Here is a 17,710-nt window from a genome sequence, read left to right as displayed (position 1 = left end):
ATTGAAAGTCTGTTTGCAGCCCCTGCTATCGCCATCTGGTGGCCTTCGGGTAGAATGCAGCTGTAGGACTGGCTTCCAGAATCTCCATCAATGTTTTTTTACTGTCTGCGTGTTGAAATGCTAAACCAGCCAAAATCATGTTGAGTTTTTTCATTTAAGGGGGAAAAAAGAGAAAAGAATTTCAACAAGAAGGCAAACTGAAGCTAATGGTACATGCATAATTACAGTTCATTTATCATAAAGATGTAAAACCTCACTTACCTGCGCATTACAGACAGTAATTTACATTACAGTACATTAAACAACAGTCAAAATGACCAGAAGCTCACGTGCAGATGTTAGTTTTCCGTCTACCGACTAGCCTGAGAGAGCTAGTATGCCTAAAGAACCTCCACCACTCAGCTGTTCCAGCTGTGCCACACAGTATGCAGTAGGGCGAGTGGATAGCGTGCCGTTAATTCTGTTTTTTAATTGTATTATGACGCCAGACTCTTTGAGATACTGTCACCGGTTACAAGAGCTGTAACATATTGTGATTACAATTATATTTATTTATTTATTGTGGACTATTTTCCTTAGATTAAGAAATTACATTTCCATCCACAGAAGGAAAGTCAAAGTGCAAATAAAGATCAGTAAAATCTAATAATATGAAATAAAATGAAGGTAAAATGCAACCTGTCAGAGATCTGTAGACCAGGAATACAGATATTTCTGTATTGTGTTATACACTAAAATACTAAAATGTATGTTTTTAACTGGAAAACTGTTTCTATTCAGCCCATTTCATTAAAGCTGGAATATTCTCCACTTTCCATATAAGTGTTGAGGAACAAATAAAACAATAATCTACATTTGAATAAGGGAATATCTTGGATATCTTGTTGGATATGTTGAATTTTTCTTTTGTTCTCCTTCATCCTCCTGTCCTTTCTCTAACTTCCTCCCTCCTTCCACCCTCCAGGTGTTTGATCTCCACTCAGGTCCAAAGCCGGTGGTGTTCGTCCTGCACTCCTTCCTGTCGGCCAAACTCACTCGCATGGGTCTTCTGACGTGAAGCCCGCTAAATGCTGGCAGCGTGGATGAGAGGATTCTTTTTTCTTTCTCGTTTTCATTTATTTTTAATATCTTGTTCGTTTTTCCAACTTGTCCGCTCACAGCTGAAGTCAGGCCTGACGTGGTGCTGCAGGGGGAACTTTAACCCAAGGAGGTGCTTTGTCTGATTGTCTCAAAAATGTGCCTTCTCTTCCAGCTTCTCCTCGGCCCCTTGTGGTCAGCTGCGTTGCAAGGCGAGGTACAAGGAAGGGGCACTTTGTTTTAAGTCACGAGGTGAAAGGAGACTGTTTTCACGCAAAACAAAAAGTATATATAGCAGTTAACAATCTCATAACATTCCACGTGATTGTGGGGGTTTTTTCTTTTTAAATATATTTCATTATAAATATCCGATGAGATGTTGATGCAGCCGATGTGCTTATGAGATTGCAGCACCTGTGCGCTCTAAGCAACGTGTTAGTGAAGTGCATCGAAGAAATGGAAGGCTTTTTTTTAACTGACCGAGCACAGATTGGTAAACGCTCCCAGTTTTTACTCTGCCTATCATTCCACGACAGCCTTCCGTTGTACTTTGGGCTCTTTTTAACGCGCGTGTGTTTGTCTTTGTGAGAAGCAGACGCTGCTTTAGAGTCGCGATGCAGTTACCCGAGCGGAGGTCGTGCACGTGAAAGAAGATCTCTGCGGATGAGTGCGTTTTTCCTTGCTGCACGCTGCCGTTGGCTTGATAGTGTGCCTCATACTTTTAGCACATTATCCCAAACTACTGTTGTAATCAGGATCGCCAACTGTGCCTTGTTACTTGTAGTCAGAGACACTCTTTATAGTGTTCCCCTTTTTTAATTCACACAATAAGAGAATTTTACGCTTCGGACATGCACAAGCAATAGTATTACTCTTATAGTGTAAACAATGTTACTATTTTTTAGTGTGTATCTCCTGAAAGCATGACTTCCAGATGTTGGACTCTGTATTAGACGATGATATATGACATGACCGTGCGTTACCTCCCCCACCCACGACCCAGACACCTACACTACCACATCGTCTCATCTCATTCTGCTTCGCTTGTGATTACACCTCTCTGGTTGCCATGCCCACATCAGCATTTGTGTGGTCAAATACTTTTTAACAGGAGCGTCACATGACAGTGAGCTGACAGTGAATGTTAAAACTGCCTCACCTCCTAAAACACAAACAAAAAGCAGATTCAGGAAAGTTGTAATATCTTATTTCTGGGTGATTGAATGTTCAAAGATCAGTGGTCCTCTGGAGTACCATGAATGGCTGAGTTTACCCAACAAGTTCTACAGTGAAATTTTGCTCATTTTAAGCACCTAAAGTGAAAAATATTAAACCTCAACAGAAGTTTAAAAAAATCTCTCATATTTGGTGGACTTGTTTTGCTCGCTTCCAGCTCTTTATTTTTCCTTTAGCAGTCAGTTTAGAGTTACTACTACTCTGCCCTCTTATTTCAGCCAATCGGACGTTTTATCTCCTGTCTCTTTAAGGCTCTCCTCCCCATAAATCAAACTTTCTTCTTATAAGTCCAATCCTGGCAGCCTGACAAAGGGCAGCACCTAGAAGCCAGCTACATATGAAAGCCCATGTAGCTTATTGAAAATCTTGTATGCAATCAGCTGGAATTACCTCATTTTTATAGTCACCTCAGTTTAGGAAATATTGAAAGTCTTGTAAACCTGTGATCCCAATTTGAACCTAAAGCAGAGAGCAGTTTGAAGTCTCAGCCAAATTATGTGAAAATCTTTAATTTTATGCCTTAAAGTCAGATTATTATTAAACTAAAAGCACTGCACTCTGTTTGGTCAAGTTAATGAGCACAGAGGAAATGATGGGTCCAAGAATAGAAAGTGTCAATCCTTCCTCAGCTTCCTTGTTTGCTCGAAATAATCAGCCAGCTTAATGACTCATTCTGTAAAAAACAGTTTCTTCATTTAGCAAATAATGTGATTTCTGCTGCCAAAGACCAACAAAGCCGACAAACGTCATTTCGATATTTCCAGTTTAACAGACTGACAGACTTCGTGTTAAGCAGCCAGGTGCACATGTGGTGACCACATTTAAATTTCATTTTCACTCACTCATGGGTTGAGTTCAAGAAACAAAAACAAAAAAACACAGGATGCAGGGTTAAGAAAAGAGTATATTGTAAACATGTAAAAGGCTCTATGTTCTAGTTTACAAGCGTGAATTAATAATAAGTTTGATATGCACCTAACAGAAACCTTCTGCTATAACCTGCTGCAGATGTTTGTCCTCCCCACTCTTTTTTTTCCAGATTAGATTTGATTGAGAGTTATGATTCTCAAACTTAAGCTACCCCCTCAGCAAGCTTTCAGAAATCAACCAATCAGAATAAAGTTAGCCTTTACTGAAAGCCTGGTGGTGTCTTTAAGGGCCTGTGGCTAAAATCACCCATTTAAAGCAGATCAAGGCTCATCTGAGGGTCTAGTAGATAAATTATCTTTTTTTTTTTTAACTGTAAATCAAGCAGAGCTACTCTTGTGGAGTCCCAGAATAAAAATATCGAGTTGGAAAAGAGCAGCAGGTGTTCCCTTTAACATCAACAATAGTGATTATAATGCAAAGTTAGCACAGGGAAATAGAATGCCAGCCATTCATTCTTGTTTACCCCTCCGATGTGCTAAAATTGTGTTAAATGTTGAGAAATGATGAGAGCTTGTAAGTCGTATTGGTCACTCGCAGCAGTGTTGGTGTTCATGTAGTCAGTGTGCTGACAGAGACAATGTGATGCACGTGATATTTAACTGACTGAACCAGATTTTTTTTTTTTTTTTTTTTTCCCCAATAGATGCAAGTTGACCATCCTTCCCCCTTCAGTTCATTTTGCCTGCGTTGGCTGGTTAATGAGTTCAACGTGACTGTAATAAACACATTTTAATCACTGTCAGCTTATTCATGGTACATGTAGCTAATGTTGCCCTTCAGTAGAGCCTCTGTCTGAGGTCCAAAAGAACACAATGTGCCATTGTGCGCACTGACTGCAACATAGGAAAACAAGATAACCCCGGTTCTCTGATACGGAGCACAGTCACCCGCCTGAATGACCTCTGTCCCATTTGGGACATCGTGTCCTTGTGATGCTTTTTTTTTTTTAATGAATGTGAAAATTCATCACAGTACACTCACTTCCTGTTTAGCGATTTAAGTCTTTTCAAGCTACAGTTAATGTTGGCTGTATTAAAGCAGAAGTAAGCTTTGCTTCCCTTAAAACGTCACAGTTTGAGCTACGCTCAGCCTGGCACGAAGTCAGTTTCTGCAACATTTGAAGCAGTAGTGAAAGGGATACACTTTTACACCACACTTTTGCTTTCTTGTCATTCTAACTGCTCTAACCTGATCTGATTATGTGAAGTTTAAGAAGCTACGAGGCCGTCCTGTTCCTCTCTGAGCTCGATGCACTAACCTGTCAAACCCCTTTTAAACCTGTGAATGTACACCTTTTATCTCCTTCCTCTCTTTGTTCTCAAATTGTGGCTGTTCTGTCTATGCAACGCTTCAAAGAAGGGGTTTTTGGAACCAAAGGTATTATCTGTGGCAGCTTGCGTCCAACACAATCATGAAACTGAAAAGTCGCGAGGATAAAGTGCTGCTGCGACAACCTGTCATATGCAAAGTATTTTAGGTTTCCTTCCAAGAGACGGTATACAATGTATGATAACAATGTAGTAATCTCAAATGTACATACCTACCAATAAAACTGTTGTAAGTTACAGAAACCCAGGTGTTGTTTTTCAGTGTTTTCAGTGGTTTTCTGTGTGATGTGTGGCCCACAGCTCAGTCAGATGAACCAGAGCATCTTTGTGTTTATGATAATGGAACCTTTTTAATACTAAATACGCTATAAACATTTTTTTTGTTTCCATTATAGTGAACTTTGACTAGACATCCAGATATTAGTGGCAGGTCAGTCTGAATGGCACTATTACATTGACTGGCTGGACTTTTGGACAGTTACTGATTACTTTTAGTACCTTTTTCAATAAAGGTCTTTCATCATTTATTTATTATTTATAATATGTTATTTATAATTTTTCAAAATTGCTGCTCAAAGAAGTACCCATAGGTCTTTCAACGTGTTTGTGGAGAAAAGGCATCAGGAAGATTTTTGGTTGGGTCATAATTTGGTGCATCTGTCAGGGATGACTGTGGATCACGTGGAAAATCAATTGGAAGGCCGGTGCATCGATTCCTGACTCCTCCAGGCTGCTTGCTGAAAAGCATCTTTGGGTAAGACACTGAAGCCCAAGTTGCCCCTGATGCATCCATCAGAGTGTGGGTGAACATTCAAAAATCCAACGAAAAAAAAATCCCAATTTTCTATTGCTGTGTACTGGGTTTATATAATGCAGTCACAATATATGTACAGATTAAAACGCGCACACACACAAAAAACTATACCATAATTTTTTCTTGCATGGTTCAGTTGGGTACTCTACAACGTTGCCAAATACTTGATTTCACATGAGTGCAGTGTTTCTCCAGCTACTCCTGCCTTTAATGACAGGCTTGTGGCCGCTAGGTGGCAGTAGTTGCAGGCCATTGAACATCTGCGAAGGTCCCTGAAGTTTGTCAAGTGTGTTAGTTTAGCTACAAAACCGGAAGTTGTTTTCCAAGTTAAATGGTCTCTATAGTCTCAGAAAAATATTACATTTATATATAAATGTAATTCTGAGAATATAATATCCTTGGTGTATTATTAATAATTCATGTGGTGACTACATGTTTTCTGATTATTTTTTTTACGCCACGGCTCTTTGGAGGTCTTCGCCGGAAGCTGTCACGTATGAGCTCCCCTGTTGGTTGACGTCTTGTTGGGTCGAGCTGTCATCTTTGCTAGCCGCCGCATTAGCCACTGTTTTGTTTTGTCATGACAGGAGCGTGCAGCCCTCCTACAGAACAGGGCTGGTAAAGACATCACTTCTTCAGGTGTCCACCTTTGGGGAGGAACAGGGGACAGAAATCTGCGCGTGTCACATTAAAGTGAGATGAAATGACAACGTCAACATTACAGGTAGGTTGTTGTTAGCTGGCTAACGTTAGCCCGCTTCAATTTGGTCACAGAGCTAGCCTCTGATTTTTATATAATTGGAGCAAAAAGCGGGGTTTTTTTTACAACTCTGAAGACACTGGATTGCGTGCGGAACGATTTTCTGGAAGCTACGAAAACTCTTCGAGCCATTTGGTAGATAATTTATTTTTTTCCACTGAACGATTAAAGAAAGCTTCTGATTCAAAACAGTTTCCAGCCTGTCGGCTACCTACATACAAAATAACGGTTAGCTCTTAAACCTAAGGTGGCTGGATGTAAAGCAAGCTAAACTGCTAACAAAACAGCTGATGGTAAGATTGTCTCGGTTTGGTGTTACAATAACTATGTCGTCTAGATTACATATTATAGAAACAATAGGCTTTAGTGCGGGTACTGCTGGCTGTGCCTCGCCTGGAGGATGTTTCTAACGGTATCTGCTGTCACCGTTAGCCGGCCTGCGTGGCCCTGCTCGCTCAGTTAACAGGACAGAAAACAAAGCGTTGCTGTTTGGGGGGGACTATTTTAGTCTGACGACTGGCTTTAGAAGCAGCACAGTGAATATTTGTCTTAAGGAATAGCCTGTTCTTTGTTTTAATAATAATAACAAATTTTATTTGTTTATCACTTTTAAATAAATAGAGCTACAAAATGTTTCACAGTTTGAATAAAACCACACATTAAAGACCGGTGAATATGTTCCAGCACACAGACACAGAAACACATGGTCTTGCATTCATCGCAATATATACACGCAACTTTTATACATACATCAGATGTAAAACTATAGCCACAAATAATAGGAGAAAGATTGTTTTGCTTTTCGTTTCTTTTTTAAAGTAAATTGTATAAAGCTCTCAGTAATCCTATAAAACAAACCACAGGTTCAGCTGACCTGAATGAATGAGAAATGCTGTTCCAGAGTTTAGGAGGTGTATGCAACAGCTTGGCCATGTAGGACTTTATGCTATTAATAAAATTTTGAATTTCACTGGAAGCCAGTGAAGAGATGCAAAAATAAGTGGGAGACAGTTACAGTGTGTACTAAAGGTTCTGGATAATTGGTTGACAAAAAAGGTTTCATTTTTGCAATGTTTCTTTAATGAAAGAAGGCTGGGTGAGCTTTGAAATGTGAGATTCAAATATATTAGATAATAACAAATAATACTAAGGTTCTTAGCAGATGATTTGATATTATCAGCGAGCAGGCTAGCGTAATGGCTGACTTCCTCAGTGAATCTGTCAGGGCCGAACACAAGAGCCTTGGTTTTGTCAGGACTGAGATGAAAGAAATCTTTTAAAGTTAATAATGGCAGTGAAGCATTCAAGGTACAGCTGTGTATTGTGTGCATATCATTGATAGCAGGTGCATTTAAAGCTATTAAGCAGATGCCCCAGGTATAATATACACAGTGAAAACAAAACTGTTGAGATGATTGAGCCCTGGGGGAATCCACAGATGAAGACATACTTCAGAATTCATATTCAGACAAGTGAAACCATTTGAGAGCGGTTCCTGTGATTCCAACCCAGTTCTGTAATCTGCTGGCTGAAGCTTTGGTTTTGAGTGACATAAGGATGACATGTGTTTATTGCCTGTTTTTGACTCCATTGTTTAACGTTATATCTCTGCATCTGCTGCAGAAAGCCATTGATCTTGTCACTAAAGCCACAGAGGAGGACAAGGCGAAGAATTATGAGGAGGCTTTGCGTCTGTACCAGCATGCTGTGGAATATTTCCTACATGCCATCAAATGTAAGTATCTTATCTTGATGGGTAGCTGAGGTAGTTTGTGTTTTGCATACACCTTGCTAATGGGAACATCTTCTCTTACTCCAGATGAGGCCCACAGCGACAAGGCGAAGGAGAGTATACGAGCAAAATGTATGCAGTACCTGGACAGAGCAGAGAAACTGAAGGACTATCTGAAGAATAAAGACAAACAGGGCAAGAAGCCTGTCAAAGAAGCACAGAGCAATGACAAGTATGATGTCCTTTTTTCTTTTTTCTTTTTTTTGTATGTTTAAATGTAAAAAACATTTTGGGCTTTATTGGATTTTTATGTTCCGTGTTCTAGGAGTGACAGTGACAGTGAGGGTGAAAACCCTGAGAAGAAAAAACTGCAGGAGCAGCTTATGGGTGAGTGGCTTTGGGGGGGATTTAACCCCATCATGTGGAGCTCTGTAAAAAATATTTATTTATGATATTATTTCTTATAATTTTCTTTGGTTTTGTCATAATCATCCAGCCTTGTCTATTAATTGCATCCCAGTAGGTGTGTCATCATTACTGTTTTTTGTGTGTGTAGGTGCTATTGTAATGGAGAAACCCAATGTGAGGTGGAATGATGTTGCTGGGCTGGAAGGAGCTAAGGAAGCTTTGAAGGAAGCAGTCATCCTGCCCATCAAATTTCCTCACCTTTTCACAGGTACTGTAGGTCTCAAGTTTCTTCATTCTGTTTAAACCCAGTAAGCAGTCATACACTGATATCAACACTACTTTAAAGACAAACTTTTCTTCTGGGTCTTTTTGTTTCTCAGGCAAACGGACCCCATGGAGAGGCATCCTGCTCTTCGGTCCTCCAGGAACAGGGAAGTCATACCTGGCCAAGGCGGTGGCCACCGAGGCCAACAACTCCACCTTCTTCTCTGTCTCCTCCTCAGACCTCATGTCAAAGTGGCTGGGAGAGAGTGAGAAGTATGTTTTCAATGCATCATTTCAATTCAGTGTAATTTACATAGAGCCAATTCCCAACAAGTCTCATCTCAACGTGCTATAAATTATCAGGTAAAGGCCGTACAATATTGGAGAGGGAAAATGGATGAACTAGTTTTTCAGCATTACTCTGAGTCAGGAGTGTTTCTAATTTTTAGTATTGTACACTTGAAAGACAGCAGTCCTAGAGATTTGTTTAAGCGAGGTAAAAAGGAAATATCAGAAATGCTTCTAAAGTTCCTCACAGCCTTAAGGACGGCTGTTTTCTTATCCTAGCAGAATATCAATTAAACAGCTCCATAAATATGCAACTGTACCAGAGTAGAAACCTGAACTGAAACAGTTTCGTAAGTATCTTTTTAATAAACAGATTGATATGTGATTTAGCAAGTAGAAATAACTGAGATAACTGAGTATTTTGGAATTTTAATCTTTAAAGCTCTCATCTTAAATTGCATAAAGGTGATGAGCAATAATTACAACATTTGTTACTTCAAAGACTAAATAGATTTCTTAGTAATAAAAAACTAATGGTCTAATATGGCTATCCCTCAGACATATTTACTCCGTCTCTGCTCGTCTGTCTCAGGCTGGTGAAAAACCTGTTTGATCTAGCTCGCCAGCACAAACCTTCAATCATCTTCATCGACGAGGTGGACTCTCTGTGCGGCTCGAGGAACGAGAACGAAAGCGAGGCTGCCCGCCGCATCAAGACAGAGTTTCTGGTCCAGATGCAGGGTGAGTCACACGAGTGCTATCGGATATATGAAGTGTGAAGAATATGGAGTATTAAATAATATTGTTGAAATATGAAACTTGAGCCACAGCCATTTAAAAAACATGGCGTCTGCAGTGTCTCAAGTCAGATTGATGTTGTGAGCAAAGAGGGGCTTTTCTCAGCCTCACATCTGTGTCAGACTGAATGTGCGAATCTTGTTAACACTTTGTGGAACCTGGATCACATCACCATGATGGATTGAAATAAAGGACATTAAGACTACAGCAGCCTTTTCAGAGTTCATAGAACCATACAGAACCACAGAACTTCACTGTGCCTGCTCTGAACCACAAGAGGAACTTCTAAAAAACACAAATGTTTGGTGATTTTCTGGATGTAAGTGTATGTGGTGGCAGAACTGGTAACCATCATATGTGAAAAATCCTTTTAAACATCAGCTTTGTAAACAGCAGTAGAGAAATTATAAGAGAGACATGGCACTGAAAGAAGCATGAACTGTGGGGAAAATATAACCTCCAGGGGGGATAAAAACTTCTAAAATGTTATTGTGGATCTGCAGAGATTTGTCATATTTGACTGCTGATTCTATACATGCAGTTTTATGTCATGGTCGTCACTGAAATTAATTTAGACAGTGTTTTAAAATAAATGCCCAAAACATTTTAAGATGTGAGATTTACTCCTTTAAGGACTGTTTAGGGTGGCTAGCTCGAAAAAATGGAGAAAAGGTATCCAACCCTGTATTTTCAAATATTTGACAGTAAAAGTGCACATTCACTGTTTGTGTAAAGAGCTACAAAGAGCTGGTGGCATTATTGTGTGGCATCACTAGCTCATCATTGTTTATATTGTATAAACAAATTACACTGACCATTATTCCTGCTACAATCAGTGAAGAGAGTTTTCCAGAGTTTCAAAAGAAGTGCTTGTGTAGATTGACGCTCTGCTTTTGTAGGTGTCGGAAACAACAACGATGGCATTCTGGTGCTCGGAGCCACCAACATCCCCTGGGTGCTGGACGCCGCCATCCGCAGAAGGTCAGAGGTCGTCTCAATTAGATGTGTGTGTGTGTGTGTGTGTGTGTGTGTGTGTGTGTGTGTTTTGTTTATATTCTGTGGGGCTTTTTATTCCATAAAAATTTACTTTCACTGTAGCTGCACTGTTATTATTCATCACAATGGTAATTCTGTCATGTTACATCTAATTCTTGTGTGTTAAGAAAACACAAACCTTTGAACCCGGGTAGATTCTGATGCTGTTAGTTTGAAACCAAATCGAGAAACCACAGGGCTTGAAGTGTTGTTGTTTTAGGATGAATCTGAAATCTAAATTACTAGTAAATCCTCCTGCATTTCGGGAATATTTCAAAAAGTGATTTTCTAATCTGTTTGTCTAAACACATGTTAATGTTAAGATTCATACTGCTTTTTGACTGCTGACCATGATGTCACAGTCTGAAGTCGTTTTTTCTCCTCCTTTAAACTACTAAGCTGTTAACAAAACATTTGTGTGGATACACACCTGAGCTCCAGCTCTCATTTTGAATGCTGACCATGTAAAACATTGTCCAAACTTCTTATGAGTTGTTCTCTATGACGTTTAGAATTTAATGTTGGCTCCAGATATTTTTGGACAGTGGCATGATTTTTGTCTTTTTACCTTTGTATCAATATATACTTGGGTTACTGCTAAATGCTTAAAGCTTCAAGTGCAAACATTGATTTCTAAGTTGAGGGGTTAACCCATCGTATTGTATTGACCACTGAAGTGTTGCATCTGTACTTTAACACTTTGACAAAGTTGGCTGGCATATCAATATTCAGGCTATTACTTTGGTCAGGAAGTGATTTCAAGTGTGCTGTGGCTGTTAATACAGAAGTAGTCTGCAAAAAAAGAATATAGTATGGATATTATTAAGATCGTGAGTGGATAACTATTTTGTACATACTGAGAAAAACACACATGGAAGCACATGGAAAGACCTGGAAAACCACAGACATGGGTGATGACAGGATCTTTTCTATAGTAAAGAAAAGCCCCTACAGAACATCCAGCAAAGAGTAGAGACCAACCTCCATGAGGTAATTATATAAAGTCTAAATGAAGAAAAGATTTCAGGAGACCTACCCACAGGGAAAACAGGAAGGGCCAGAGCTTGCTCTTTAACAGCAACTGAATTTTCAAAATAAGAGCACGTTACTTCGGCTGGATGGACAATTATGAAAAAAGTCTGTGCTTTGGAAACAGTGCACTGTGTGTGATCTGTTAGAAGACGTTGGCTGAGGCTCATCATGTTATGTTACCATGGGCACATTACAAACACAAGCTGCTGGGGGAATAGTTCAACTTATTTAGATGGCCACAGAATCACAACTAAACAGGACTTGGAGAGACCAGCAGTACCCAACAACACGTTCATCAGCAGCTACACTTTGCCTCCATTTAAGCACAAAAGCTGAATTTCAATGTTAAATTAAAATGTGGAAAAAGAAAAGTTTCACTTGAAATGAGAAGGATGTGGCTTCAAAAAGGAGGTAGTTCCTTCTGTAATTGTTACTGAACAGAGTGAAAGATCGCTCTGATCGACAGGTCTCACCTCACTGAGCAGGGCAGGCAGTATAAAAATCATCCTGCCTCCTCTTGGGAAATAGAGTTAAAGAGTTCCCAGCAGCTATCAGCTTTCCTGTCACATGTGTACAGGCTTGCATTGTTGGTGAATAGTGCTGGGAATGCAAAAAGAAGACAGCTCCTGTAAGAAGTGGCACTGAAATCCACAGCTGATTAATAACATCTTAAACTTGTAATTCACTCAGTGTCTTGTGGAAGCATAATCTTAAATGTATACCCAGTTAGAAGCATATGTAATACAAAGTGTATTATAGAATTATTAAACAAATCAGAGATGCGGCTCTTGGACTCCACTAAACGAGCTTTGTAGGATTCAGAGCTCAATATACTCCCCTTGGAGCAGCCCCTGTCTCTATAAGGCTACCCACATTTTAAGCCAACTTTGGTTATTATTCATCTGACTGGCTGCTATTTGCATGCCTGAGACCTTATTAGGGATATCCATTCTTGATCATATCATATCGAGCCAAGCATATAAAAAATGTCTAAAACTAATTCTGTTAGAGCAGCCTGAAGTCTGAGCTACATAGACTGAGCTGATTATTTAAAACTTTGGTCGTGTTTAATATAAGCATCAACCAGTGGAGCGGGATTTATGGCAGAAATAAGGAAAAGCGGTCAATCTACAGCCAGTGAACCCAGTATCCAGCTCCTGCTTCACTTCCTCTAAACTTAAATAGTAACGAGTTGATTTCAGAGCTAGGCTTTGCTTTGTTATACCTTTTCTTGTGTGCTGTTTATGTGTACGTGTGTTCATGGACGTGTTGAGGAGTGTCCGTAAGACCGGCTTGTTATTTTTGTTGTGCGTCAGATTTGAGAAGCGTATCTACATCCCTCTGCCAGAGGAGCCGGCTCGGGCTCAAATGTTTCGCCTCCATCTGGGCAACACGCCGCACAGCCTGAGCGAGGCCGACCTGCGGCAGCTCGCCCGCAAAACAGAAGGCTACTCTGGTGCCGACATCAGCATCATCGTCCGGGATGCTCTCATGCAGCCCGTTAGGAAGGTCCAGTCTGCCACACATTTCAAAAAGGTAAAAGAAAGAAACCTGTGAAATCTTCAATCTTGGATTTTTGTGATATAAATGAACTATTGAAAGGGGCCCTGTTACCCTATCTGGACTTATAAGGTCTTATAAGTCTTGATTAAAGTTCAGTTCATCCTCTGTTAAAAATTAGCTGTTTTAAGCTTGTTTGTAAAAGACCAAGCCTCTGAGCTCCAGGAGCTGTGATCAGCTGTCCTGTGCTCCTGCTGACTCTCAGGTTTTAGTCAAATCTGTCCATGGTATGTAAGCAGATGTTGAGGAATGAGGAATCAGGGCTGCTTCTCAGCTACTAGACAGTATACTACTATTAAAGAGCATCATCACTCAGGCCTGCAGCAATCTAACAGACTCTGTTACTGTAAACGTTATCAGAATACTGCAAAGTAACCAGTTTAACACGAATTTAATTAAGTTATTGTGTTTAGTATGTAGTTGAGATTGAGTTACTAATGTCTCAAAGATAGCTCAAAGATAGACTCAGTGGGGTTCGGTGAAGCCTTCACGTGGAGGCTGCAGTGTTTGGTGTGATTAACCGGTGCTGCACAGGAGCTTTTTTTCCCCCCTTACTCCTGCAGGTCCGCGGTCCATCCCGAAGCAACAACCAGGTGATGGTGGATGACCTGTTGACGCCATGTTCCCCTGGCGATCCTGGGGCCATAGAGATGACCTGGATGGACGTGCCTAGTGATAAGCTATTGGAGCCCATAGTCTGCATGGTAAGATGCAGGAACGTGAAGGAAAATCTGTTGTTTCACTAACAGCAGCTTTGATTTTCTTTTAAACTGTGACATATTACCCTCTTCCTTTCCACCGCCAATGAACAACAATGACATAGATTATCAGCCAGATTCATTATATATGTAAAACTGCTGAAGGAAGGTTTATAAGATAAGACCTCCTGTGATGTTTGGCTTCAAGATGATGGCATTGACAAAAAGACAGGAGGCTGAGGTGGTGGAGATGAAGATACTAAGATTTTCATTGGGATTATTAATGAGTAATATTACTATTAATGAGTAATATCATAAGGACTGCTCATTGAGCGGTTTGGAGACAAAGTTGGAGAGGTGAGGCTGACATGATTAGGCTGTGTGCAGAGCAGGGATAAAGGATATGTTGGACAGTTTTTCTGCATAAAGAAAGCTTCTGTTTCAACTTGGATTGAAAGGACCTCACAGTGACATACAGAATTCAAATATGCAGTATAACAGTAATGAAATAATAATAATGAACTGTGTGTGTGTGTGTGTGTCCGTGTCCCTACTTTGCAGTCGGACATGCTGCGCTCTCTGTCCACCACCCGCCCCACAGTTAACACCGAAGACCTTCTTAAAGTCAAGAAGTTCACAGAGGACTTTGGGATGGAGGGCTGAGAGACAGAGCACCGCGTCTCCTGCTCCACCCCCGAGTCCAGCAGAAGGGTCAGACTGCTCCCAGTACCAACACTCCACCCCTCTCCTCTGCACCATCCTGTAGGCTTTCATCTTCAGCTGAGCACTTGGTTCACTGCCTCTCCTGGATTTATAACATGGCGTCAGTCTGCATCTTTGTGTCTCGTCCAGGCCTGGATGTTTGAATCCCTGGAGGACATTGACCAAATGCAGAAGTAGAAAATCTCAGTGTGATTTGGTAGCTGGACTGTAGACTTCCCCACTCCCTGTCGCCTCCACGTTTTTCCCACCCTTTACAGACTGTGCTCCGTTACAGCATATTCACTACAAGAACTGTTCATCTGCGCCGCATTTGATGTGAGGAAAGGCATAAAGTTTGTCCCCCTGTGAGCCTGTCTCGTCTCCGACCGAAGGGCCGTACGTTCTGCTGCCGTCATGCAACTCCCTTTGGTATCACCATGAAGGACAGTGAAGAAGAAGCGAAAAGAAGATATCAGTTGTTCTGCCAGGCATGCGGAAGTGTGAATGCATTTGTTTTTATTAAACTTGTTTGTGTTTAATGTTTCTGTCTAAATGTTATTTTGATATTTAATGCAGTTAAACCAAGTGAGCGTGTCTGGATGAGGCCTGTAGCTCCGTGCTCACAACAGTCTGAGTGAAGCATTTATATTACCAGAGATGTGCTTGACTGGGAGCCAAATGCAGCAGTTCCTCAATCTGAAAATACAAAGAATGATAATTTAAATCAGATGTGAAAAAGATCAGTATTTCCTGCTTTTCTTTGTCTTCTGTAACTTGAATGTCTCTTATGTTGAAAAGGATGTACACTCTGGGAGATGGATGATTGTCATTGAAAAGCCATTCATTAACACAGCATTTAATCAACATAAACAAAAAAGCAATGAATACTTAAAAATAGATTTTTGAGAAAGCCCAAGTGATGATGAATGACTCTAATTTTTTTTTTTTCTTTTTTTTCTTTTCGAAGCGAATAAACTGATGGATGACGCATCAACAATTCCTGCTTTGAAGCAGCAGTTGGTGGGATTGGTAGCTTTTCTGGAGCATGGACTGTATATAAATGATGGACATGGCCACGGTGATGTAATTCATTGGCTTTAGTCTTCACATATTGAAGCCCGAGTATTAGCTGCTAAACGTTTGTGGTGTTTTTGGAGTCACAGCAGCAGCACCCGTAAGTTAAAATCCAATCAGATGAATAAAAAAAACTTCACCTGCTGTAGAAACCAAAGCTTGTTTTCTGTAACTGGCCATACTGGTGGTGCATTTAGAACGTGGCTCAAGTGGCCATTAAAGGTAATGCAGTTTTTGGATCTTTGCCATTGGCTTCCTTTTTTTCGACTGTGGTCAGTGAGGCTTGTTCTGGAGTTTTCAAACTAAAACAGCTACTGTGGGGCAATCAATCACACTTTCACTTCATGTTTAGGAGGCCGTTACGTGTGGGAGAAAGCGTCCTTTTACCCAGGAAGCCTGTTGGTTTTTTCACTACATTTCCCAGAATGCACGTAGTCTTATTTAAACTGTGACGTCCTTCTTTTATGGATGTTCTGTTTTTGATGTTTGAGTTCTTGTTCTGGGTATTTTCCACTCTTCATTGAAAATATTCACAATTAAGAATAGCTGACGCATGAGTGGGATAAAAATGCCACAAACTGCAGTGGAAAATAAACTGTGTTTCATTAAACATATGAAAATTAAGGACATCGGGTCTGTGGCACTTTAAGGAAACTAACCTCCCTCACTTGGTTTAACAGCACAAGCTAATTAACACCGACTGCAGTTAATCCACTAATATTCACACGTTAGTGGATTGAGAACCAGTCAAGCACATCTTTGTTTTGCCCTGCATTCATGGTCAATCAATGTTATGGAACATTATTTATATAAATTACTGGTCACGTGTGATGTGTAACTAATCCAGCTACAGTATGTTTATTCTTTAAGTGTTAATTTTCTGTGATTCATGATGGAGCACCAGTGAGAGGCCTGACCCCCCCCCCTTTATTGGAGGCAAATGTACAGAGTTCTCCTCCAGGGGCGATGCTGCTGAACGTTTCATTGCTGTTGTCCTACTTTCAGCAGGGAGTTTAAGGAAAGCTGTTCTGCACAGACTCTGACCTCCTGCCAATACGGCAGGATTGCAGGCGTGCCTGGTGGACTCACTAATGGACTTCTGGAAGCTACAGTAGAATTGCTGCGTGTTTGTGGAGGTACCTGTTGTTCAGGGAAGCTCAGTTATTAACGTCCCTGTATGGGGATTTAACCTGACGCTGGCCATGTTATCATTACTACTAATTTAACCTGAATAAATAAAAACTGAAATTTCAAATGGAAAAAAAGACATTACTGCTGCTTTGACATGTTTTATTATGCTTATGCATTTCACGTATTTGGAATTGAATACTTCCACCACCATCACACAATTAAGTGCACACCAATAAGAGTTTCCACAAAACCGGAGATCTCAAATATTTAGAAACTGAATCTGTCAAAGTGAAGCCTGAGAGGAGTTCACCACAATTAAAAGACTACGCAAACAAAACGGTCAACAATATACACTCACCAGACACTTTATTAGGTACACTCTCCGTGTACTGGGTTGGATCACCTTTTGCTTTCTTCAGAGATTTAGGCCCATATTGAAATGACAGCATCACACTGCATTCTTGATGCAAATCTCCTGTTTGCTGTATTGAATTGAGATCTTGTGACTGTGGAGGGCATTTGACTACAGTGAACTCATCATCATGTTGATTGAACCAGTTTGAAGTGATCCGAGCTTTGTGACATGGGTTAGACTGCTGGAAGGAGTTGCAAACAGGTTCTTAACGGATCTGCCTGCAGCCCCATCCTGTCACACATTTCAAAGAATTTGCAGCATGATGAAACAAAAAAATACAAGACGTCGAGCAGTCAGCTTTCTGATTTTATTTAAATTTACACAGAGTCAACTTTGAGGCCACTGTTCATTTACTGCAGGCATTTAAGCTGATCCTTCTACGGAAAATCTTCAAGATTCTGATAAAAACTCTTTCCTTTTACATTTAC

At 40.4% G+C, this 17,710-nt stretch overlaps 2 protein-coding genes across 2 annotated transcripts in view; both read left to right on the top strand.

Moving 5' to 3' along the window:
• Nucleotides 1–4,814, top strand: part of sntb2 (syntrophin, beta 2) — a 33,280-nt gene extending 28,466 nt beyond the window's left edge. Inside the window, exon 7 of the mRNA XM_031730356.2 lies at nt 965–4,814. Within this exon, the coding sequence (XP_031586216.1) occupies nt 965–1,057 (93 nt within the window). The 3' untranslated portion in view covers nt 1,058–4,814. The remainder of the gene's footprint in view (nt 1–964) is intronic.
• Nucleotides 4,815–5,745: 931 nt separating this feature from the next.
• vps4a (vacuolar protein sorting 4 homolog A) lies at nt 5,746–17,001 on the top strand. The gene is made up of 11 exons (XM_031730357.2): nt 5,746–6,109; nt 7,769–7,880; nt 7,965–8,109; nt 8,203–8,264; nt 8,434–8,553; nt 8,666–8,822; nt 9,430–9,578; nt 10,535–10,616; nt 13,019–13,238; nt 13,826–13,966; nt 14,522–17,001. The coding sequence occupies exons 1-11, from the start codon at nt 6,089–6,091 to the stop codon at nt 14,621–14,623; spliced, it is 1,311 nt and encodes a 436-aa protein (XP_031586217.1). The 5' UTR covers nt 5,746–6,088; the 3' UTR covers nt 14,624–17,001.
• The last annotated feature ends 709 nt before the right edge of the window (nt 17,002–17,710 follow it).

This window comes from Oreochromis aureus, linkage group 7, assembly GCF_013358895.1.
Source record: "Oreochromis aureus strain Israel breed Guangdong linkage group 7, ZZ_aureus, whole genome shotgun sequence".
Taxonomy (NCBI): Eukaryota; Metazoa; Chordata; class Actinopteri; order Cichliformes; family Cichlidae; genus Oreochromis; species Oreochromis aureus.
The sequence above is the reverse complement of the archived record's forward strand: the minus strand, read 5'-3'. Positions and strand labels throughout refer to the sequence as shown.